Raw genomic sequence first — 26,956 nt, 5'->3', positions numbered from 1 at the left:
TATGAAAGTCGGCCGACCAAATTTCATCACAAAATATAACAAATAAATGGCTGAGCACTTGACATACATACTACATGGGAAGGAGCAATCAGATGGATGCAAATGTGGGAATATATCATGTTGCAGTTAGAGGAAACGTGGTGGTGGTTCATATTCTCTTGTATTCACACTGTTTTAATAGAAATAAGTGGAACAGATATTTCGTAGCTGAACTTCGAACGAAAGGTACTTTCAGCAGGTACCAAAATATATGCTACATAAATGTCCAGGGCATCCTTCGGCTTGAAAATCTTGTGATCGTGTTCCGTATGTCAGGTTTGACTGGAAGGATTACTATATTGAACCTGTTATGATAAATAAAAGGGGTGGTACGCCAGAGAATTCTGTTCCAGTGTAGGACACACTCAGTGCAGGAAGTGTGATGTAGAACTGTGTGGCCATACATTGAGGCTTATCACACCAAATAGCACGTGAAAGAACGTAAAATGGACCGTAAATTTGGAAATACAAGAGGTAGACGAAATAATGTTCGTATGCGCAAGTGCGTTTTGTTTCCTAAATATATACTTCATTAAGTAGCTCGATTTTTCTGGGTGATTTCGAGACAAAAGAGTAGCATTACGAAAATGTTGCAAAGTTTGGGCTGAGCAGACTTGGGGGGAAATGAGACGAGCTGCTCGATTAGGTGGTATGTTCCGACCTGTTAGTGGAGAGATGGCATGGAATGACATTAGCAGACGAATACGTTTGAAAAGTAGGATAGATCGCAATATGAAGATAAAGTTGGAATTCAAGAGGACAAATTGGGGTAAATATTCGTTTATATGAAGAGAAGTTACGGATTGGAATAATTTACCAAGGGAGATGTTCATTACATTTCTAAATTCTTCACAATTATTTAAGAAAAACTAGGTAAAAACAGACAGGGAATCTGCAACCTGGGCGACTGCCCTAAATGCAGATCAGTGGTGAATGATTGATTTTATTGATGATGATTAAGGACTAGCGTGACCATAAAGTCACAAGTCATATCTGTTTTTAGTGAATTTTGTTGTGTTTCTGTTCGTTATATTTTCTATCGTTCCCAAATAAAGCAGAAAACATAATACACCTGTCCCTGTGTGTTGTATACGGGAGAGGAAAATACGACTTTCTAAGCCAGGCTCTTCCGATACGCTCTGCGGTTGATCAGGACGGTTTATTCTGGAACGTTATCTATGGTCATACGAAGGCTCTGACATGCAAGAAAGGATAACAGTATAGACGTCATTGGAGATGTTGGTATGAGGTAAATAACGTAACCTACCATAGTTAGGATGGAGTTAGCCTCGCGGGACAGGAAACGTGGGTAGTGTGGTTGTTCATTACAGATGGACCAGAACAAGTCGTCCTCATCACAGCCGTTGAAAGGCGATACACCGACCAGCATCTCGAACAGTAGCACTCCGAACGACCACCAGTCCACACACTGGTTGTACTTCAGACCTTTGATGATCTGTAACAACAAAAGGATACTATAAGTCATATTTAGTTTAGGAGGTATTCTATTATGAATTAACTGTAATTATCAACCACTCGATATTGTTTAAAATTCTATGTTCTTCTGAGAGGATAAGAGAGATTTAAATGTCTAGAGTTTATCCTTAACTTAGATGTCTTTGTGATATAGTTTATGATGAGCAGACTTGTATGTGTAACGGTGTATACAAATGATGACTAACTGAATATTTAATTCTGGCCCCAAACACAAACCATCACCAAATTCACTGGGCAGGCCTTAAGCCCACCGTCTGATACCAACCAAAGCCTCCGCCATTTAAAGGTTCCTTAACGCTGTCTGTCACAATTTCAAAATCGATCGAGGAAGGCACAACGGCTTTGCAGAAGGAGACATGTCCAAAATTGTCGTATTAAGAAAACAAAATTATTCTATGATGAAAAAGCCGAAAATGTGAACGTCTTAAGGATTAAATTTCACCCGAAACCTTCTCACTGCGGCTGCGTACTGTAAATGTCCTTGCATTAAGTGAATTAAATTCTTATCAATTGTATGAATTGCATGAATGGTTTCTAGCCCTTGAATGAAACGACTCCAAGTATGTCAATACGGTGCTGCGATGTCATGATCCCGCAGATTTAATTCGACTTTCTCAAACAGGAAGGGCTTGCTAGCGGGCAGACCATAGGTACTGTACTGTAGTTCTCCTTGAAAGGACACCCCAAAGCTGTAGAGCTAGCCCAGGTATCACCAACATCATCAGGGAGATATGAGTAGTAGGTTGTAGTAAACGTAGCGGGTGACTCCAGAATTACAGTTAACCTGCTGTAGTTCGCATATCTCTACAAAAAAAACTCGGCCTTTCTGTGTATGTATGTATGCATGTATGTATGTATGTACGTATTTATTTATTGCATGTATGTACGTAGCCTATGCAAGGTAGTGTGAATGTAAGTTACTGTATTCGGTTATAACTCGAGAACCTCTGGACAGACTTTATGAGACTTTCGCTGTTGCCTAGAGAGGATCTCCGGGGACGATTTCCGTTTGTGAAGGGAAGTAAGCCGAACAGTAACGGTCTCTGTGAAACAACTCGAAGAAAATTATGCCACACGCATTTCTCGGATTGAGATCCGTCAAATATATCCGCGAACTATATGCGTAAGAATACAAGCAAAGTCCGCAGGATCACATACCTGTCTTTAAATAGTCACCCACAACAGCCGTTTTTATGTTTGTTAGCAGTAAAAAGCCTGCGCTAGGTACAAGAAGAACATTTCTGATACTTGTATAAGTTTACCCTAAGTTTATTCAAATCTATTTCATACAATTTTGTGTTCCATTTAGTGATATTTCACGAGCTCGAAGGACACAATCTCTTGGAATCGTAAAACTTTGTCGACAGGGGCGGAGCCGCGGGTTAATGCTAGAGTAAAATAAATCTGTCACGAGTTCTCCCGTGTTCATCTACCAAAGTAGCAGGTAGTCGGAGAGCAACAATGGTAAGCTTATTAAAATAAACATTTCTCACAGAAAAAAAAAAAAAAAAAAGGCCGTAGAATATTACAGTACGACCCATCCCCCTTTCCACACATCCGTACGAAGGGTAAAAGATGATAACGAAACGTGTTTATGTATATAAGATTTGTATAAACCTTACTATCAATTACTTATGGAATACATACATACATACATACATACATACATACATACATACATACATACATTATCATTATAGACCGTTATGCCTTTCAGCGTTCAGTCTGCAAGCCTCTGTGAATTTACTAATCGTCGCTGCAATCCTCTTATTTGCAACTACTGATGTTGCCTCATTTAGTTCTACACCTCTTATCTTTAAATCGTTAGAAACTGATTCTAACCATCGCGTCTTGGTCTCCTTCTACTTCTCTTACCCTCCATAGCAGACTCCATTATTCTCCTAGGTAACTTATCCCCCTCCATCCATTTCACATGACCCCACCACCGAAGCCGGGTTATGAACACAGCTTCATCCATCGTGTTCATTCCTAACAGTCTTTATCTCCTCATTTCGAGTACCCTCCTACCATTGCTCCCAATTGTTTGTACCAGCAATCATTCTCGCTACTTTCATGTCTGTTACTTCTAACATATGAATAATATATCCTGAGTCCACCCAGCTTCCGCTCCCGTAAAGCAAAATTGGTCTGAAAACAGACCGATGTAAAGACAGTTTCATCCGGGAGTTGACTTCCTTCTTACAGAACACTGTTTATCGCAACTGCGAGTTCACTGCATTAGCTTTACGACACCTTGATTCAATCTCACTTACTATATTACCATCCTGGGAGAACATACAACCTAAATACTTAAAATTTTCTACCTGTTCGAGCTTTGTATCATCACCCTGACATTAAATTCTGTTTAATATCATACCTACTGACGTCAATTTAGTCTACGAAAGGCTAATTTTCATAGCATACTCATTGCACCTATTTTCAAGTTCCAAGATATTACACTGCAGGATTTCGGCACAGTCTGCCATTAAGACCAAGTCGTCAGCATAGGCCAAACTGCTTACTACATTTCCACCTAACTGAATCCCTCCCTGCCATTTTATACCTTCCAGCAGATGATCCATGTAAACTACGAACAGCAAAGTGAAATATTACAGCCTTGTCTAACCCCTGTAAGTACCCTGAACCAAGAACTCATTCTATCATCAATTCTCACTGCAGACCAATTGTCAACATAAATGCCTTTGATTGATCTTAATAATCTACCCTTAATTTCATAGTCCCCCAATATGGCGAACATATTTTCCCTCGGTACCCTGTCATATACTTTCTGTAGATCTACGAAACGTAAAAATAACTATCTATTCCCCTCGTAACATTTTTCAATTACCTGGCGCATACTGAAAATATGATCCTGACAGCCTCTCTGTGGTCTGAAACCACACTGGTTTTCATCCAACTTTCTCTCAACCACTGATCGCACGCTCCCTTCCAAGATGCCAGTGAATACTTTGCCTGGTACCTCGATAGTTGTTGCAATCCTTCCTGTTCCCTTGCTTATATATAGGTGCAATTACTGCCTTTGTCCAATTTGAAGGTACCTTGCCAACACTCCATGCTAATCTTACTACTCTATGAAGTCATTTCATCCCTGCTTTCCCACTATACTTCACCATTTCACGTCTAATTTCACCTATTTCTGCTGATTTATCACAATGGCGTTTATTTACCATCCTTTCTACTTCCTCAAGCATCATTTCACAAACATAATTTTCCTCCTCCCCATGAGCTTGGCTGTTCGCAACATCACCAGGATGATTTCCTTTTACATTGAGGAGATGTTCAAAATATTCCCTCCACCTCTCCAGTGATTCCCTGGGATCTATTATGAGTTCACCTGAATTACCCAAAACACTGTTAATTTCCCTTTTCCCTCCCTTCCTAAGATTCTTCATTACTGTCCGGAAAGGTTTCCCTGCTGCTTGACCTAGTCTTTCCAGGTTATTACCAAAATATTCCCATGATTTCTTTTTGGATTTAAAAACTATTTGTTTCGCTCTGTTTCTTTCATCTACGTACAATTCCCTGTCTGCATCGGCCCTTGTTTGGAGCTATTTCTGATAAGCCTTCTTTTTACGTTTACATGCTGCTCTCACTTCATCATTCCATCAAGGTGTTCGCTTTTTCCTATCTTACACACACTCGCTCCTAGGCGTTCCCTTGCCGTTTCTACTACAGCATCCCTGTATGCCCCATAGTGGGCTGTATCATCGAAAACCCCGAAAAACCCGTACATTCCTAACCGACTTTCTGGATTCAAAGTCGGTTAAGATATAGTTTATTATGGATCTCGCACTCCTAGCCTCCCATGTGTAGCGGTGAATAGCCTTGTGCTTGAAGAATGTATTCGTTACTGCTAAACACATACTAGCACAGAAGTCGAGCAAACGTTTCCCATTACCATTAGCTTCCATATCTTCTCCACATTTACCAATCACCCTTTCGTATCCTTCAGTTCTATTTCCAACTCTCGCATTGAAATCACCCATTAGCACTATCCTATCCTTGCTGTCTACGATGCCACTCAGACTTGTCAACTTCATCCTCATCTGCACCCTCACATGGTGAATACACGGACACAATTCTTGTCCTAATTCCCCCAACTGACAAATCTACTCACATCATTCGCTCATTTATGTGCCTAAAAGAAAGTATGTTGCGTGCAGTAGTATTCCTGACAAACAGCGCTACCCCACACTTTGCCCTTCCCTTTTTAATTCCCATCAGGTACACTTTATAAGCCCCCATCTCTTCCTCGTTATCTCCCCTTACCCGAATATCACTTACTCCTAGTACATCCAGATGCATCCTCTTTGCTGACTCAGCCAGTTCTACTTTCTTTCTTCCATAAGCCTCATTAATATTGATAACTCCCCATCGAATTCCATTTCGTTCGCCAAGTTCTATCCAAGGAGTCCCTCACCTGTCAAATGGGACTGGAACTCCGTTACTCCCATAGTTCCGAGGCTTGCTTAAAATGTTTTGAAAACATATGTATATTTTAATTTACTTGAAGCGGGTTTTTTTTCACGGACGTTTATTCAATACTATTTACTGTTTACAACACTTCCTTAAAAGCAACATGGGAAGTAATGACTCAGTCCTTGACAGTTTGTTTTTTGCTTTCTTTAATAAATACAAAAATATTTAAAAATGTTTAGAATGTATTCTTTACGACAAATCAATGATGCGTGAGAACTAGTCCACCGAGCTCGATAGCTGCAGTCGCTTAAGTGAGGCTAGTATCCAGTAATCGGGAGATAGTGGGTTCGAGCCCCACTGTCGGCAGCCCTGAAGATGGTTTTCCGTGGTTTCCCATTTTCACACCAGGCAAATGCCGGGGCTGTACCTTAATTAAGGCCACGGCTGCTTCCTTCCAATTCCTAGGCCTTTCCTATCCCATCGTCGCCATAAGACATATCTGTGTCGGTGCGACGTAAAAGCAAATAGCAAAGAGAAGTAGTCCCATAGCAAGTAGTAGATGGCAGAGGAAGTTAAGACCTGTACAACTACGTATTTCCCCAGTCAAAACAAATATGAGAGGCTTTTTCAAACAAATCGTCAATATTTATAAAGTGAAATTGTAATTCGTCACTGCTCCTGGATATTATGTTTCTTTTGGCACCTCACTTGTTAAGACTGGGGTTAGGGCCGCGTAGCTGTGAGCTTGCAGGGAGTTAGTGGGTTCCAACCACACTGTCGGCATCCCTAAAGATGGTTTTCAGTGGTTTCCGATTTTCACGCCAGGCAAATTAGTATTTACGGCAGTATTTTATTATATTACGTCATGTCTTGCGTGGCAAGAGACAGTGAGTGATTTAATGTCATCTCGAGGTAATTTGAAAATTCGTGTGAATCATACTGTAAGAGAGATGAAACAGATTTTACCAAAGCTCTCTTGCTGGTAGTTCTTACAGGGCTTGCGGCAACAATAACAAAAACTGAAACCCCATATTGTAAAAGTCTTAGTGTAGATGTGTACAAATAATAGGTCCAATTGAGTCAAATCTTATTGTAATAAGGTGCAGGAATTCTGCTTCCCCCCCAGGAGTCCTTTTACATACAGGTAAATCTATGGACACAGGGCTGACGTATTTGAGCACCCTTAAATACCACCGGACTGAGCCAGGATCGAACCTGCCAACTTGGGCTTGCAAAGCCAGCGCCTTAACCGTCTGAGCCACTCAACCCCACCGTCAATCAATCAACCAATCAATCAATCAATCAATGATCTGCATTTAGGACTGTCACGCAAATAGCAGATTCCCTATAAATTGTTTACCTAATATTTTCTTAAAGGTTTCAAAGAACGTGGACATGTATCGAACATTCCCGTTGATAAATTATTCAAATCCCTTACTACTCGTCTTATAAATGAATATTTGCCTCGATTTGTTCTTTCCTACCCTGAAAAACTCCACTCCAGTGTATTCGTCTACTAATGTCATTCCACGCAATGGTATTGTAATATCTTTGTGTAAGGTTAGAAGTAATGGGTGCTGTGAAGCCAAAGCTTATGAATTATATTGAACCTTGCTTCTAATTTTTCAATTTCAACAGTCGAACAACTGTGTGTTTGCCGAGAATCGCACTGTGTTTCATTAGTGATTGCTGGAGGTTGAACATTTATCAAGAAGATGATAGAATTGTCGTTCTCTGCCGTCTTGTTGGTAAAATTTTCCTCTTAACGTTATGTAAACTTCGAGAGGTCAATTAGATTTTCGGGACTTATACGAACAGAAACGAACTGTCGTCTGCTATTCATCATTCCCAGTAACCTGTTAGTATAACACAAACTTTTCTCCTATTGATTATCCTTTAATTAGTTGTTAGACGAACTTACACCTGCCACGGTGCCGAAATAAATCATGTCAACATTGTACTCACCTCTGGCGCCATATAATCTGGGGTTCCACAGAACGTATCCGCTGTCCGTTCCAGGAAGATCTGCAGTTTGCACATGCCGAAATCTGCGATTCTCACATGGCCCTCAAAGTCCAGAAGAATGTTATCAAGTTTCAGGTCCCTGAATAATAATAATAATAATAATAATAATAATAATAATAATAATAATAATAATAATAATAATAATAATAATAATAATAATAATAATAATTTCATATTATTTACATTTATTTCGTTTATATATCTACCACTCCTATTTTCAAGGTGGAGGAGGAAATAACAGGATGAGAATTTTGGAGCAGTCGATAACGTTTCGATACTTCTTATGACTGTATAATTTTATTAAGGAACTAAATAACATTAAATAATTCCTAAAAGTCATGTGCAAATGAATGTGAACATACTATACAAATTATTGTTGATACATTTTGAAACATCTGGATTGGCTTTACCTTTTTACGTTTCGGAGACGTCGAGGTGCTGGAAGTTTGTCCCTTAGAACTTCTTTTACGTGCCAATAAATCTATCTACACGAGACTAGCATAAAATTTCTGAAATACTCCGCCCAATACACTTAATGAAAATTATTTAATATGTAATTGTTCTGTGGTTTTGAATGACAATAACTATAAAACATCAAATCTATGATAATCTTGCCTTTCAGTTATTTGAGGTTTAAAAATAACATTTTACCATTTACCTTCTCACTGTATCCCTCATGCTACAGTCGAGTTATCGTAACTAATTCTTGATGAACACCCAAAAATTCTCTATCGGGTTAAGACCAGACAAATTTTGAAGCAGTCCGAAAACGTAAGCCCTTGCCTAGTTGTACTACTTTCCTTTATCACAATAGTCGAGATCGATTCGATATTCCTCTGTTACTTTTATTCTTAGTTCAGGGACAGATTGTAGGCCTATATCTGTGCGGTCAACAGCCCGGAGGCTGGTTGGTTCTTCAGATAGTACCTCTGAAGTTTATGCTAGTACAGGAAAAATCCAAAAGCCAATGGGGCGTACTGTGTAATATGAAGGATGAATTAGTTTGGGAGAAATGGGGAGATTATTCTTCCAAAATGTTAATTTAAGTTTCGACATTCACAACTACAGAAGTAAGGACCGAATATACTGGTGCTGCAATCGGAAAACAACAAATAAACATAATCTTAATATGCTAATTATTTTCATGATAATTTTAATACTGCATTTACCACAATAAGTGAACCTTCCACAAAGCAGCAGATCGATAGAATTCAGAATTGGCATTACAAAGGGCGTGATTTTAAAATTTAAACACCTTGTGTGCAAACGTGACTTCCGTTGGCGTGTTGTGAAGTGTAGCCTAATGTGTGCTTTGCGATGTCGAAGGCTGGATACTCCAAGCTCCGTCACCGAACCGACAAATGCAACCTGATAAAAGTGATCATAGCCTGGCTCAGTGGCTGAGCAGTCAGTATCTTGGTCTTCGGTCCTAGGGGCACCGGACTCGATTCCCGGTTGTGTCGAGAGATGTTTATCTTAAACGCTTAATTTCCTTGGCTCAGGCACTGGATGTTTGTGCAGTCCCCAACATTCGTGAAACTCGTAAACGGTGCCACACAAAGCACTATTCTCCACCATACCAACACACTGTTTCCCATACATGGAAGATACCACCCACCCACCACCACCTTACAAAGATTCTGTATTAAGAAGTGTGAAATAGGAATGGTTACTGCATGGTAACCAGCCTTCTGTGAGGACAACACACCACGATAAGAATAAGAAGAACAGAACGACAAGAACACAAGGGCGGAAAAAATTTGATTCGTTATTCTAACAAATGGAATACGGAAGCCGATGAACAAGCCAAACAAGCTAGCTGGAGAGATGGATTTGTTGTTCTCTAGTTCATATGGAAGCGTTATTAGGTTAGTTGATATGCGTTACCAGCTCATGACTGACTGGTTGTCTCTAGAGACCGAATTATTAGGCAGTAATAGGTTAGGATGCAAGTGCCTCCGTGGCTCAGGCGGTAGCGCGCCGGCCTCTTACCACTGGATTTTGTTGTTCAAATCCCGGTCACTCCATGTAAGATTTGTGCTGGACAAAGCGGAGGTGGGATAGATTTTTCTCCGAGTACCCCGGTTTTCCCTGTCATCTTTCGTTCCAGCAACACTCTCCAATTCCATTTCATTTCATCTGTCAGTCATGAATCATTGCCCCAGAGGAGTGCGACAGAGGCCTATAGATGGGGATCTTCATTCAATTCCTGACCCGGTTAAAACTTGAAACACCGGACGAGTTGGCCGTGCGGTTAGAGGCGCGCGGATGTGAGCTTGCATCCGGGAGATAGTGGGTTCGAGTTCCACCTTCGGCAGCCCTGAAGATGGTTTACGTGGTTTCATGTTTTCACACCAGGCAAATGCGGGGGCTGTACCTTAATTAAAGCCACGGCCGCTTCCTTCTAACTCCTAGGCCTTTCCTATCCCATAGTCGCCATAAGACCTATCTGTGTCGGTGCGACATAAAGCCACCAGCAAAAAAAAAAAAAAACCCTTGAAACAGCCTGTGGATTTTCTATAGGTTAGAATCCAAACTTACTTAAGCGAGTAACAAGCTTATTCAAGCCTGCAAAATGGTTATGCTATCAGCCTTTCAAAAATATTAGGGGTACGGCTCATCAGAATCCCTGGAATTTATGTTACTCTTGCTACATTACGAAAGTGCGGGCTAGGCGACAATTCCTCTAACCTATTACTGCTTACAGTGAAAATCCGGGGTCCATCACTAAAGAAAACGAGTTCCTTATCTCAACAAGGTCCTCACTAGGAGCAGAGAAGTACAACTGGGACAGGGAATGTGGACGTCGTAGCAGGGGAACTGAGCCAAGGACCTCAGGACCTCGTGTTGAATGAGATCTAAGGAAGGCAATCCATCAGACACCATTATTAGGTCTTGTTGGTTAACAACGACTAGGATATATGGCAGTAAGTTGTACATACAATAATAATAATAATAATAATAATAATAATAATAATAATAATAATAATAATCCATATAGCTTTTTAAAAAAATTGAAAGTAATATTAGCGTTACCTGTAGACGATTCCCTTCTTGTGCAGGAACTTGAGGCCGCACACGATTTCCGCAGCGTAGAAGCGTGCTCTGGGCTCAGGAAAGCGACCACTCTGTTGGATGTGGAACATGAGGTCACCGCCGTTCAGGTACTCCATCACAAACAACAGGTGCGACTGGAACACATCCACTTAAATGGAAAATTGTTCTGTCAAGTGTCTTATAGATAGCTAGGAGAATGTGGGTTCGAATGCGAAGACGACCTTCTTTTCAAAACATTCTTATCAAGAAATGACCACATGGTCTAAAGCAATGACATAGCCAGATATCTTCGGAGGTGGGGGACTTGAGGCTGGATTATTACATTACTAACGGCACCACCAGCCTTAAGGACTATCCGTAGAATGCAGTCACCTGCGTGAAAATATGGTATTAGAAATAAGTGAGTGCGCTGAATGCACGCAAGTTGCTAGTTTCAAAGGAATAGGGCATTGATCATTATAATTTACTAGCAGTTTCCCGCGGGCTCTATCCGCAATAAATCATGTTCTTCATTAATATCCCCTCACATGTACTTGCCAAGTTTGGAGGTAGGTGATGAAATAATAATTCACATGAACTGTTGTGGTAATAGAATGTGATGATGATGATGATGCTTGTTGTTTAAAGGGGCCTAACATCTAAGGTCATTGGCCCCGGTAATAGAATGTAATGTTATATCAACAAACTCTTGAAAATAGATCACACATAGAAAATGAATTAAATTTGTTTTTCTTGAACTTATTGCGAATTATTGATATCAGTTCAGTAACTTTGTACATCTTTTATAACTGTGAAGTCATTAACCCAGCACCGTCGCAGGTTACGACACATTTTAGTGTTAGTGAAATTTCAGGCTAATTTTTGTTTTAAACACAAGGTCATAATGGTTTTAAGGTAAGTCAAGAGTAAAATTTGGTGATCATTAGTAAATATTGTTATTAAAACGTCAAAATATATTTATGTTCATACCCACACCTACACTTCCGCACAAAAATGTTAAGCACCCAGAAGGAGTGGTCCAATATTATCAACCACTGATGTGTGAGTAAACGATTAGCCATACAAGGATCTGTAATGTCTAGAACGCCCATGATGGCACCGTCTTGTTGTTGATAAGTTGTTACCACTCAACTGCTGTGAGTCTGACGCACAGTACGAAGCACCCGCGATGCCTCGCGGACGCGTTAGACAGACCATCCACCAAATGACAGCATTTGACAGAGGCCGCATTGGTGGAACTGCATGAGGCCGGTTGGTCGTTTCGTGCAATTGCCAGGCATGTGGACAATTCAGATGTCATAGTGGTCCGATCTTCGAATCAATGGGTACACGAGGGCACCCAATTACGTCGTGAAGGTTCGGGTCGACCAAAAAACATCACCCAGAGGAAGGACCGTCGTATAGCGCACCAACCATTGCGGGATGCCATAACTTCAGCACCCGCCATCCGCGAACATGTACTGGAGACTCTACAACATCCTGTGACTTCCCGCACAGTGTCTCAACGACTCGTATCCATCGGATTGGAGTCCTTCCGCCCCATGCGTCGGTTGCCATTGACACCAGAACACCAACGCCTGCGTTTGGAGTGGTGCCTTGCCCGGGAGGCATGGACAGAGAACGACTGGCGTCGCATCATGTTCAGTGATGAGTCCCGCTTCTCCATAACCTCCGATGACCATCGTGTGCGGGTTTGGCAACGTCGAGGGCAGAGGGCAGATCCTGTCCATATTGTGGAAAGACACACAGGCGTAATCCTTGGCATCACGGTGTGGGAAGCCATAGGATATGTGTCCAGGTCACCTCTAATAATACTTCGGTAGACTTTGATGGCACAGCGATATGTCACAGACATTCTGCGTCCGCACGTCCTACCCCTTACGGCACAGCCCCCTGGGACAGTGTTCCAACAAGAATAACGCACGTCCACACACAGCACGCGTGTCTATGGACTGCCTAGAGCATGTTAAGGTCCTCCAGTGGCCACCAAGATCTCCGGATCTCTGCATCATTGAACACGTGTGGGATGACGTTGGAAGGGGACTGCGGGATCTGGAGGTACAGCTGCAACAACTGTGAACGAACTTGCCTCAGGAAAGGATCCAAAGACTGTTTGACACCATTCCTAACCGCATAAGGGCAAATCAGTTCAATAAAGGCACACGGTCTTTCAGCATATGTAGTTTCGTTCACTTTCAACCACTCCTTCTGGGTGCTTAACATTTTTTTTTGTCAGGCAGTGTATATAGCTGCAGATATGGCTTTCTTCAGTGGCACTGAGCTTGAATGTACCGTCTTTCGTTACCTGTTGAGGTCCAGAGCTGAAAACAAAGAATGTCGAATACTATGTCTATGAAGTCCAAATATTTTTGTCCATGGCTGGCGTAGATAGTTCAAAGCCAAAGATGGAGGTGAAAAGTGTACAAATGCTTTATTTCATAGAAACTAATTAACTGTTACGGTACGGTCTACAGTACGTCCTAATTCAATGTCATAATATGTTCTTACAAACAAGGACGTATAATGAATGAAAACAAAGGACTTCACAAGAGATAGATTCTGCATTTTCACAAGAGCTTCTATAAAGCGCGGTGACCAAGTAAAGAAAGTCATGTAATGGATATTTTAATAATATTATTGACTAAGGGTCACCGAACTTTACTCTTCATTTACCTTAAAGTCATTGTTATCTTGTATTTAAAACAGAAATTAGCATGAAATTTCACTAACACCTACCTTAATGTGTGCCGTAACCCCTAAAGCAAGCTACATAAAAGTGACTATGACAGAAAGGGGGTGTTTCTAAATTAATCCATGCAACATTCAATGCTTGTACTCGAGTTTTATTTACAATCATCGCAAAAAAATCGTTATGCTAATGTAGTACAATCTCATAAACCAGTGACAGTTTATGATACTAGTGGTGAAGTTGAGGTGAAAGAGCAGATTTACCAGCTGGTGGAGTCTATGACTGAAACGAAGTCTCTACAGGTTGGAATAAACAGAGTCAAGAAAATACATAATAAAGGCTTCATTTTAGAACTAAGAAAGGGAGAGGAATGCAAAACCTTGCTACTTAATACTGAAGCAAGCAATCCGTACCTGAAAGCAAACATTTCATACTCATTTATGGAACTGAGTGAGATTTTACAGAGAATGAATTGCTAGAATGCATCATGGAGCCAAATCCAGCTGTACAGTAAACTATCACAACAGGACTTGAAGACTAAGAGAAACGTTTTTGAGGACGTCGAGAGGTGACACCACAATACGCAGTTGTTGAAGTTATCCCCAACATTTCTTGGACACCGCCTCTTACAGAGCTAGAGGGAAAGCTGAATGAGACATCCTAAGCTGGCGTTACCGTTGTTAAGTCTGATTCCTTGATCAGTTTCCAAGAGTGGAGAGTATTTTGGAAATATCTCGTAAACGGTTGATTTTAGGGCTTTGAAATGTAGTTTTCGGGGTCACTGTGGGACTCACCGAGCATTGTTTCTCGAAGTGAGGGGCGAAAATTAAGCTGTGTTCGGTCCTTCTATGACAACTTCAATATTTTACCTATTTTATGGCTTTTTGTTTCGTTTTCCCTTACAACATGGAATTAAAATTTGAAATTGACAATATAACTACATCTGTGATTCGTCCGAGTGCCTCATGCGCCTTGGTGTACATTTTGGTAGTGATCATTGAAAGTGTGTAGACTTGTATAATGAAAACGCGTACTAGCCTATATTGTTTTTGTACGTTCGTGTATGGTTCACATTTCACTTTTGAAGGTAGTGACGTGTAACTAGTATCTTGTTCCACCCTTTGGTAGCACACGCACAGGCACCAACGAATGCACTCGTCATAGCCATTACATAACAAAACTATCAGCGTAGGAGCAGACAACATGGAAAGCAACCGTCAGGGACAGCGCTATACGACTTGGTTCCTATGGAAAGAAGGCCTGACCACTGCAGAAATTCATCGGCGCTTGGTGGCAGTCTGGAGGCAGTCTGGAGAACATGAGGCGTCACGGAAAATAGTTTACAACTGGATGGAAGGTTGGAAAACAGGGTGCACATCGGTGGACAAGAGAACCAGTTCTGGAAGGAATGTGACAGTGTCAACACCAGCCAACATTGCTCGGGTCGAACAGGCCATCCAAGGAAAAAAATACATCACATTTACGGAAATTGAGTCAGCCACGGGAATTAGCCCAAACTCCCTGCAGCGGATCGTGCACGGCCACTTACAGTTGGGGAAGGTGTCATCCACGTGGGTGCCTAGACTCTTGTCTGCAGACGAAAAGCAGAGGCGTGTGGACGTGTGAGGAGAACTTTCGCAACGCCATGATCAAGATCCAGCCGACTTCACGGTTAGGCTTGTGACTGGTGATGAGACATGGCTCCATTACCATGAGCCACAAACGAAACAACAATCGATGCAATGGGTGCTGCCATACCCTCCATACTCTCCCGACTTGGCACCAAGTGATTATCACCTATTCGGGAACATGAAGAAACCTCTGCGTGGTCACCGTTTTGCGGATTTTGCAGAACGGGACACAGCTGTCAAGGCATGGGTACACAGCACTCCGAAAGAATGGTTTCAGGAAGGTCTGGAGAGATAGACACATGGATGGCGATAGTGCATACAGTTGCAAGGAGATTATGTTGAGAAGGTGGACCTAACAACTGATGTGTAATGTAGGTACTTAATTTGGGTAGAAAAAATGAAGTGTAAACCAATACAGTACGCCCTTCGTCGATTCCGTTGCATTAAGAACTGCTGACAAACGGATAATGGTGGTAAATATGATAATTATTTTAAAGACACTAATTTCGGACATTATATCCAAAGAGCGTCAATCTCCTTGGCTGAATGGTCGGTATAGTGATCTTCGGTTCAGAGGGCCCTGGGTTCGATTATCGGCCGGTTTGGGGATATTAATCGCATCTGGTTAATTCACCTGACTCGGAGATTGGGTGATTGTGTTCATCCCAACACACTTCTCTTCACATTCTCACTATATTGGCAACCACAACAGGAACACGTAATAGTAAACAGATCTAACTACATCCGTCCGCATAGTGTTAGCGTCAGAAATGGCAACCGGCAGTAAAACAGGACAAAATGTACATAAGCGATATAATAATAATAATAATAATAATAATAATAATAATAATAATAATAATAATAATAATAATAATAATAATAATAATAATTGCTTTAAGTCCCACTAACTACTCTTGCGGATTTCAGAGACGGCGAGGTGCCGGAATTTAGTCACACAAGAGTTATTTTACGTGCCAGTAAATCTACTGACACGAGGCTGTGCGGCACAGTTCGCATACGCGATCCCACAGAATTGTAGGAAAAGCGGTATAATAATAATAATAATAATAATAATAATAATAATAATAATAATAATAATAATAATAATAATAATAAAGTAATAATAATAATCTTCATCATCATCATCATCATCGTAATAGTGGCCTAGTGAGTGGTCCTGAGAGTCGGGATACCAGTTGCTACGGAATGGGAGTGAACATCTCGGACATATTCTGAGTCGTGGCCCTCCTTGTGCTCAGGCGGCTAGGACTATACAATTCACCGGCGGTCCATAACCCGTCAGAGGAGAGATCCTTACTTGGACTATGTGCAAGTAGGGTAGCATCCTGCTTCATGAATTTACCGAGCTCAGAACACTTTAAGCAAGCCTCGGACCTATGGGAGTAATGGAGTCCCACTCCCATTTGACAGGCGAGGGACTCCTTGGAAACAACTTGGCGAACGAAATGGAGTTCGATGGGAAGCTATCAATATTAATGGGGCTTATGGGAGAAAGAAAGTAGAACTGACTGAGTAAGCAAAGAGGATGCATCTGGATGTGCTAGGAGTGAGTGATGTTCGGGTAAGGGGAGATAACGACGAAGAGATAGGAGATTATAAAGTGTACTTGACGGGTGTTAAAAAAAGAACGGCAGAGTATGGGGTAGGGCTGGTTATCAGGAATACCATTGCACGCAACATAGTTTCTGTTGGGCACGTAAATGAGCGAATGATGTGGGTAGATTTGGCAGTTGGAGGAATTAGGACGAGAATTGTCTCAGTGTATTCACCATGTGAGGGTGCAAATGAGAATGAAAACCTACTACCTGTTTTCCAGTCAATGACCTTGTCAGGAATTGGATGAATTAAGCCCCCAACTTGCGGCGAGAATAGGAATTGTGCCGGCTGCCGAGGCCTGTCGCACTCCTCTGGCGCAATGATTAATGATTGACAAATGAAATGAAATGATACTGGAGAGTGTTGCTGGAATGAAAGATGGCAGGGAAAACCGGAGTACCCGGAGAAAAACCTGTCCCGCCTCCGCTTTGTCCAGCACAAATCTCACATGGGATTTGAACATGGTATAAAGCGGTGAGAGGGCCGGGGCACTGCCGCCTGAGCAATGGAGACTGCAGATGAGAATGAAGTTGACATATTTTATGAAGCATTGAGTGACATCGTAGTCTGGGTGAACAGCAAGGATAGGATAGTGCTAACAGGCGATTTCAATGCGAGAGTTGTAAATAGAACTCAAGGATATGAAAGGGTGATTGGTAAATGTGGGGAAGATATGGAAGCTAACAGGATTGGGAAGCGTTTGCTGGATATCTGTGCTAGTATGTGTTTAGCAGTTACGAATACATTCTTCAAGAATAAGGCTATTCATTGGTACACATGGGAGGCTAGGGTTACGAGATCCATAATAGACTATATCTTAACCGACTTCGAATTCAGGAAATCTGTTAGGAATGTACGGGTTTTATCGGGAATTTTTCGATGATACAGACCACTATCTTATCTGCAGTGAACTAAATATCTCTAGACCTAGGATAGAGAAAAATCTTTCTGCAAACGAATAAGGGTAGAAAATCTCTAGGACGAGGAAATTAGAAGTACGCGGATATGATTAGTGAGAAAGAGAATAGAAAGAGAATGGGCGGCATACAGGGATGCTGTAGTGGAAACAAAAAGGGAATGCCTAGGAACAACTGTGTGTAAAGATGGGAAAAAGCGAACATCTTGGTGGAACGACGAAGTTATAGCAGCTTGTAAATGTAAGAAGGCTTATCAGAAACGGCTCCAAATAAGGGCTGATGCAGATAGGGAATTGTACGTAGATGAAAGAAACAGAGCGAAACAAATAGTTGTTGAATCCAAAAAGAAGTCGTTGGAAAATTTTGGTAATAACCTGGAAAGGCTAGGTCAAGCAGCACGGAAACCTTTCTGGACAGTAATAAAGAATATTAGGAAGGGAATGGAAAAGGAAATGAACAGTGTTTTAGGTAATTCAGGCGAACTCATAATAAATCCCAGGGAATCACTGGACAGGTGGAGGAATTATTTTGAAAATATTCTCAACGTAAAAGGAAATCTTCATGGTGGTGACCGGGAGAGTTGGCCGTACGGTTAGGGCCGCGCAGCTGTGAGCTCGCATCCGGGAGATAGTGGGTACGAATCCCACTGCCGGCAGCCCTGAAGATGATTTTCCGTGGTTTCCCATTTTCGCACCAGGAAAATGCTGGGGCTGTACCTTAATTAAGGCCACGGCCTCTTCCTTTCCATTCCTAGGCCTTTCCTGTCCCACCGTCGCCATTAGACCTTTCTGTGTCAGTGCGACGTAAAGCAAATAGCAAAACAAGAAAAAAAAGAAATTCATAACCGAGCTCATGGGGAGGAGGAAAGTAATGTTAGTGAAAAAACGCTTGAGGAAGTGGAAAGGATGGTAAAAGAACTCCATTGTCATATAGCAGCACGAACAGATGAAATCAGACCTGAAATGGTGAAATATAGTGGTAAGTCAGGGATGAAACGGCTTCATAGAGTAGTAAAATTAGCATGGAGTGTTAGTAAGGTACCTTCAGATTCGACAAAAGCAGTAATTGCACCTATCTATAAGCAAGGGAACAGGAAGGATTGCAACAACTATCGAGGTATCTCGAGGTATACGAGCCAAATATTCACTGGTATACTGGAAGCGAGGGTGCGATCAATGGTTAAAAGAAAAATGGATAAAAACCAGTGTGGTTTCAGACCACAGAGGGGCTGTCAGGATCAGATTTTTAGTATGCGCCAGGTAATTGAAAAATGCTACGGGAGGAATAAACAGCTGTGTTTATGTTTCGCAGATCTACAAAAAGCATATGACAGGGTACCGAGGGAAAAGATGTTCACCATACTGGGGGACTATGGGGACTATGGGATTAAGGATAGATTATTAAAATCAATCACAGCATTTATGTTGATAATTGGGCTGCAGTGAGAATTGGTGGTAGAATGAGTTCTTGGTTCAGGGTACTTACAGGGGTTAGACAAGATTGTAATCTTTCACCTTTGTTGTTTGTAGTTTACATGGAGCATCTGCTGAAAGGTATAAAGTGGCAAAGAGGGATTCAGTTAGGTGGAAATGTAGTAATCAGTCTGGCCTATGTTGACGACTTGATCTTAAGGGGACTTGTATGTGAACATCATAGAATGTGCTCCAATATTTGCTTATATTAATGATACTCGTGTTATTGAAATTTATAATGCACAAGGTTTTAATTATTATGACAATTTCACTATACCTTTAGAAGTATTTTAAAGCCGTAAAGGTTGTGCTTTCCTAAAAATTACTTTTGTTATAAATATTTTAATGAGTTTTTGTAACATGCAATAAATGTTGTCACATCATAGGTTGGTACATGTCTCAGAAACCGGCAACTTGACTGCAATGAAATTTTCGTAGTTGCTCGCCATAATCTGGTCTTCAATGTAGACTATTATTGTGTTTCTAGTGTGTGAGAATTGTACATTGTGAATTTGTATGTTTAAAAACAAAAAAATGTTGAAAATATTCAGTTGTTGGTCCTAACTAAATATGGAAATTAGTTCACCTAGAACCCTAAAAATAGTCTACATTAATGTAATATCTGTATAAGAGTTCTGTACAAAATTTCAGCTCTCTATCTTCAATAGTTTCTGAGATGCATGTATCAACCCATGAAGTGACAAAATTTATTGAATGTTGCAAAAACTCATTTAAAAATGTACAACAAATAGCCTATACTTGTTTGGAAAGCACAAATTTTATAGGTTTAAAATGCTTCTAGAAGTATAGTGAAATTATCGCAATAATTATAACCTTGGGCATTATACACTGACTGACAGAGCAAATGCAACACCAAGAAGGAGTGGTTCGAAAGGGATGAAAGTTGGGGAAAAAACAGAGACGGCACGGACGAATAATTGATGTTTATTTCAAACCGATATGCAGGTTACACAATGCGCACGGCATCGACTCAGTAGGATGTAGGACCACCGCGAGCGGCGATGCACGCAGAAACACGTCGAGGTACAGAGTCAATAAGAGTGCGGATGGTGTCCTGAGGGATGGTTCTCCATTCTCTGTCAACCATTTGCCACAGTTGGTCGTCCGTACGAGGCTGGGGCAGAGTTTGCAAACGGCGTCCAATGAGATCCCACACGTGTTCGATTGGTGAGAGATCCGGAGAGTACGCTGGCCACGGAAACATCTGTACACCTCGTAGAGCCTGTTGGGAGATGCGAGCAGTGTGTGGGCGGGCATTATCCTGCTGAAACAGAGCATTGGGCAGCCCCTGAAGGTACGGGAGTGCCACCGGCCGCAGCACATGCTGCACGTAGCGGTGGGCATTTAACGTGCCTTGAATACGCACTAGAGGTGACGTGGAATCATACGCAATAGCGCCCCAAACCATGATGCCGCGTTGTCTAGCGGTAGGGCGCTCCACAGTTACTGCCGGATTTGACCTTTCTCCACGCCGACGCCACACTCGTCTGCGGTGACTATCACTGACAGAACAGAAGCGTGACTCATCGGAGAACACGACGTTCCGCCATTCCCTCATCCAAGTCGCTCTAGCCCGGCACCATGCCAGGCGTGCACGTCTATGCTGTGGAGTCAATGGTAGTCTTCTGAGCGGACGCCGGGAGTGCAGGCCTCCTTCAACCAATCGACGGGAAAGGGAAATTGTTCTGGTCGATATTGGAACAGCCAGGGTGTCTTGCACATGCTGAAGAATGGCGGTTGACGTGGCGTGCGGGGCTGCCACCGCTTGGCGGCGGATGCGCCGATCCTCGCGTGCTGACGTCACTCGGGCTGCGCCTGGACCCCTCGCACGTGCCACATGTCCCTGCGCCAACCATCTTCGCCACAGGCGCTGCACCGTGGACACATCCCTATGGGTATCGACTGCGATTTGACGAAGCGACCAACCTGCCCTTCTCAGCCCGATCACCATACCCCTCGTAAAGTCGTCTGTCTGCTGGAAATGCCTCCGTTGACGGCGGCCTGGCATTCTTAGCTATACACGTGTCCTGTGGCACACGACAACACGTTCTACAATGACTGTCGGCTGAGAAATCACGGTACGAAGTGGGCCATTCGCCAACGCCGTGTCCCATTTATCGTTCGCTACGTGCGCAGCACAGCGGCGCATTTCACATCATGAGCATACCTCAGTGACGTCAGTCTACCCTGCAATTGGCATAAAGTTCTGACCACTCCTTCTTGGTGTTGCATTTGCTCTGTCAGTCAGTGTACATTTCTGTAGCTGGAGTACCATGAATATAAGCAAATATTGGAGCTTTTCTCTATGATGTTGACGTACAAGTCCCCTTAATGTTAGATTATGCCGAAAGCCTGCAGTCTAATATCTTGGAAGTTGAAAATAGGTGCAATGAGTATGGTATGAAATTCAGCCTTTCTAAGACTAAATTGATGTCATTAGGTAAGAAAGTCAACAGAATTGAATGTCAGATTGATGATACAAAGCTAGACCAGGTCGATAATTTTAAGTATTTAGGTTGTGTGTTCTCCCAGGATGGTAATATTGTAAGTGGGATTGAATCTCTCTCTCTCTCTTAATCTGTTTATCCTCCAGGGTTGGTTTTTCCCTCAGAATCAGCGAGGGATCCCACCTCTACTGCCTCAAGGACAGTGTCCTGGAGCTTCAGACTTTGGGTCGGGGATACAACTGGGGAGAATGACCAGTACTTCGCCCAGGCGGCCTCACCTGCTATGCTGAACAGGGGCCTTGTGGAGGGATGGGAAGTTTGGAAGAGATAGACAAGGAAGAAGGAAGGAAGCGGCCGTGGCCTTAAGTGAGGTACCATCCCGGCATTTGCCTGGAGGAGAAGTGGGAAACCACGGAAAACCACTTCCAGGATGGCTGAGGTGGGATTCGAACCCACCTCTACTCAGTTGACCTCCCGAGGCTGAGTGGACCCCGTTCCAGCCCTCGTACCACTATTCAAATTTCGTGGCAGAGCCCGGAATCGAACCCGGACCTCCGGGGGTGGCAGCTAATCACGCTAAGCACTACACCACAGAGGCGGAGGGGATTGAATCAAGGTGCAGTAAAGTTAATGCAGTGATCTCGCAGAGTGGACTCAGGATGTCTTATTCATAAGTTGGAAGTAACAGACATGAAAGTAGCGAGAATGACTGCTGGTGCAAACAGGTGGGAACAATGGCAGTAGGTATTCGGAATGAGGAGATAAAGGCTAAGTTAAAAATGAACTCGATGGATGAAGCTGTACGCATAAATCGGCTTCGGTGGTGGGGCCATGTGAGGCAAATGGAGGAAGATGGGTTACCTGGGAGAATAGTGGACTCTATTATGGAGGGTAAGAGAAGTAGAGGGAAACCAAGATCACGATGGTTAGACTCAGTTTGTAACGATTTAAAGAAAAGTCATATAGAACTAAATGGGGCCACAGCACTAGTTACAAATAGAGGATTGTGGTGATGTTTAGTAAATTCACAGAGGCTTGCAGACTGAACGCTGGTCTTTGGTCATATGGTCCCGGGTTCAATTCCCGGCAGGGTCCGGAATTTTAACCAAAATTTGTTAATTCCCCTGGCACGGGAACTGGGTGTATGTGTCGTCTTCATCATAATTTCACCTTCATCCCGACGCGCAGGTCGCCAACGGGTGTCAAATCAAAAGACCTGCACCTGGCGAGCCGAAGTCCTCGGACACATCCGGGCACTAAAAGCCATACGCCAATTCATTTCATTTACTTGCGTTGCTGTGGCGTCTTCTTCGTTATTGTACGCCTCTAACAGACCTTCCTAAATGCATTATTAGTCTAATATTGATAGCCTGGCAAAGAGCTGTTAGCCATCTTTTACCTAGACCTTATTTACTACAAGATGTTTGGGCAGTTCTGCAGTTCGTCAGACGAAGCATTCGGAAGTGGTGGCTGATAAATGAGGGAATTTACAGTGTATAAACATCGAGGATTTTCTCGTCAACCCACCACAGGTTTATCAGATCCTGCTTTTCATCTGCCTTTAGACGTACTGACTAGGAACCATTGTTGGGTCATATTGCCTTCATGGTTGACAGTCTCCACTTGTACAGTACAATGCTCCGTTCAAATCGGATTGTAGCCTCAATAATTACCTTAACCTTGAAGTTCAATAAATAGCAGATTTACTTGTTACTTTATAACTACGAAATTCAGTTTCAATTTATTTTTTTATAACTAATTTCTTCACTTCTTCTGCACTTCGTCTGGTGAAGCATTCGAAAGCGGTAGCTGACAAACGAGGGAATTTACAGTGTAAAAACATCGATGATTTTCTCGTCAACCTACCACAGGTTTATTAGATCCTCAGTAATTTAATTTTCCAACATGTCGGTTTCATATAGCTCTTGAGAGCTGTAGGTTTTGATGGGTGATCCATGAGACAATTAAACTTCTCACTTTAAAGAATGGCCAGGCTGCGGAATGTTGATTTCCTCTCTGCCAAACATCGTACCGCCTTGACCTTGGACACGAATAATTTGATCCCAGCCGGCACATCCACAAAGGGAGCATTGTTAACTAATTATAGTCTCTATGTGCAAAACATTATGAAGGCGAAGTTTTGATTGATATTGCACTTCCTTCCTTCCTTCCTTTCCTTCCTTCCTTCCTTCTAGCAGTTTTTGTTATAGACGAACAATTTCCTTCCATGTACTTACTTGACTAGACATGTATTCTAGCGATCGAGTTGGCCGTACGGTGAGGGTAGTGTAGATGTGAGCTTGCATCGGGAGATGGTGGGTTCGAATCCCACCGTTGGCACTGAAGATAGTTTTTCGTGATTACCATTTTCACGCCAGGCAAATGCTGGGGCTGTACCTTCATTAAGGCTACGATCGCTACTTTCCTACCTTTGCGTCGCCGAAAACTATCGATGTGTTAGTGACGTTAAGCCGCTAAGCAAAAATAAATAAATAATTAAATAAATAAATAAATAAATAAATAAATAAATAAATAAATAAATAAATAAATAAATAAATAAATAATAAATAAATAAATAAATAAATAAATAAATAAATAAATAAATAAAATGCATTCATACTACTTATTTGTTGGAGTTTAGAAGAGGAAGGGTAGCTCGGAAACTTGTTGTGTGTGTCGTCTTCAACATTAAAATTCATCATAGGTAGGGCCCCATCCTCGCAGACGCTTAGGTCGCCTATAGGCGTCAGTTCAAAAGACCTGCACACGCCATTGTTATTTTAACAGGTAAAAAAAGCTAATTACACTTACTGTTGATATTGTCTAATACATTTTATGTTAAAAGACAAAGATTTACAATATTATTTACGAAATGAGTCCACTGTCGTCTGCTTCTCCTAGAGTTTCTCTTTCAGTATCATAATTTAACAAGAGAGGGCACTCATAATCAGAACGTTTCTTTTGACTGAAGAGCTACTTTCCAAACCAAGGCCTCTGAGATTTTGCTCAAATTTTTTAACAAAATTTTTAGGGCCAGGATTCCCCGAACAGGAGGTAGGCCCTACATCTGCCATCTTCCTCTTAAATCTGAGGTTCGTCCATCTCCAGAAAATTATTTACATACATGTTCATATGTTGAAACGCTATAAAGTTGTATATGTTATTATAATAATGTTACTGCTTTTACGTCCCACTAACTACTTCTGATGGTTTTTGGAGACACCATCACGCCGAGGTGCCGGAATTTCGTCCCGCACGAGTTCTTACACGTGCCAGTAAATCTGCCGACAAGAAGCTGACGTATTTGAGCACCTTCAAATACCACCGGGCTGAGCCAGGGATCGAACCTGCCAAGTTGGGATCAGAAGGCCAGCGCCTCAACCGTCTGAGCCACTCAGCCCGGTTGTATGTTATTATCTAACTCTCAGTTGAATTGCAGTTTTGATATACTAATTGGGAACGAATATCTGTGAGATGATAAGTTCCACGACGAGATTCAACATCTTGAAAATCAACCTCTTTCAAACGAATTTAGTTCGCTATGGACGCGAACTCCTGCACAATATTGGGTTCCTCGATTATACTGAAATTTGACTTTTTTTATGTACAGTACATAGGGTGTATCTAAATTCCTATTACACACTTTGAGGGCTTTCAGGGGGGACCGAGTATATAGCATTTAAGGTACAGTTAGGTATTATCGTGGTATGTGGTATTATCGTGGATACCTCATTTGAACTTCTATAACGGTAATACTAAACGGAGCAGAGGAGCGCTTCTAAGGCGAATAGTTTCCTTGGACTGTAGACCTGCAGTGAGCACCATGACGCTGACCAAGAAGCCACAGATACAACAGAAAAGGAAATCAAAATGTGAATTGGGAAGAGGGTAAGTAGTGTGTTAAATGTGTTGAGGTTAGTGTTAACTGTGTTAAATATTCTGTGTGCGTGGTAGGCAAAATATATTCGCATTATTATATAGTAGAAAGAAAGCTCGGTTTCTCTGTATGCTTTGATGTTAGTTACGAGTAATGGAGGGAACTTGGGATGCTTATGAATTTGGACTTATTTTTCACATATCTCGAGTTGGTGTGCCTAAGTGAGCGGGAAATCAAAAATCGCGGCGATGCAGCTATACTAATAATTAACTTCTAAGTGCTGTAGTAAAGGTTGTTATTGAGAACTGGACGCTGTACAACACTTCTAAATAGTTTGTTGAACCATGGAGTACCTTAGAAGACCATATGAGTCGTCATAATGACGAAAAACCTCACGAGATACCGAAACTCGGAGAGCCTTTCGTTCTATTTAAAGTAATTGAACTAAAGCTGGCAAGTTTGCAATTGAAATGCAGCAGATGGGATTCGCATTCAATGTTACTAGAATAACGCGACGAAAAATAAAAGATCCCCAAGGCTAAAGAACTCACCCCCCCACCCCCACCCCCACCCCCGCAATAGCAGAATCAAGACCTCGGGGAAGGCCACAGAAAACTACCAGAGCTAGCTTGAGCGCAGTTATCAAAAGTGGAAAATTTAACAATAGGAATGACACTGTTCGTGGGGTGATTTTTCGTTCATGTTCCAATGATGTTGCTCTTACAAATTATACAGAATGGATTCAGTGCGGGTTTTATTGTGCATGGTTTCACGGAAATTGCGCTCGAGTGGGTGAATATCCAAAGTTCATGTGTAGAAACTGTGACAATATTGTGATTTCGGATGATGATTATGAAACTATAAGTAGGTCCTGCATGTAATTATTTTTGGTACTGGCTATTTTCATTGTGTTATTATTATAAACATTTCTTTTGATAAACGAGTTGTGTGTACATATAGATGAAGATGAAATTAATCACCGTATTACCGACACCATATTACGGAATTACCACGTATGTCACGATATTGGTCTTTACGTGTAAGTGATAGTATTTTAAATTGTTTTTTCCCATTGATGTTGGGCCGATGACCTTCTATGTTAGGCCCCTTAAAAATCAAGCATCATCATCATCAGCCCGTTGATGTAATACTAAATCTATTTTCATTAGGGTTATACAGCATATGCGTATACATTCTAAGAATTGTTGTGTTCCTATTGCATTATTT

The 26,956-nt window shown here is 41.9% G+C and overlaps 1 protein-coding gene across 1 annotated transcript in view; it reads right to left on the bottom strand.

The window, feature by feature from the left end:
• Positions 1-26,956, bottom strand: part of LOC136858139 (uncharacterized) — a 138,189-nt gene that overhangs the window by 10,734 nt on the left and 100,499 nt on the right. The window contains exons 4-6 of the mRNA XM_067137464.2: positions 11,038-11,192; positions 7,942-8,080; positions 1,307-1,495 (exon numbers count right to left, since the gene is read on the bottom strand). Of these exons, the coding sequence (XP_066993565.2) occupies positions 1,307-1,495; positions 7,942-8,080; positions 11,038-11,192 (483 nt within the window). The remainder of the gene's footprint in view (positions 1-1,306; positions 1,496-7,941; positions 8,081-11,037; positions 11,193-26,956) is intronic.

Source organism: Anabrus simplex, chromosome 1, assembly GCF_040414725.1.
Source record: "Anabrus simplex isolate iqAnaSimp1 chromosome 1, ASM4041472v1, whole genome shotgun sequence".
NCBI classification, from domain to species: Eukaryota; Metazoa; Arthropoda; class Insecta; order Orthoptera; family Tettigoniidae; genus Anabrus; species Anabrus simplex.
The sequence above is the reverse complement of the archived record's forward strand: the minus strand, read 5'-3'. Positions and strand labels throughout refer to the sequence as shown.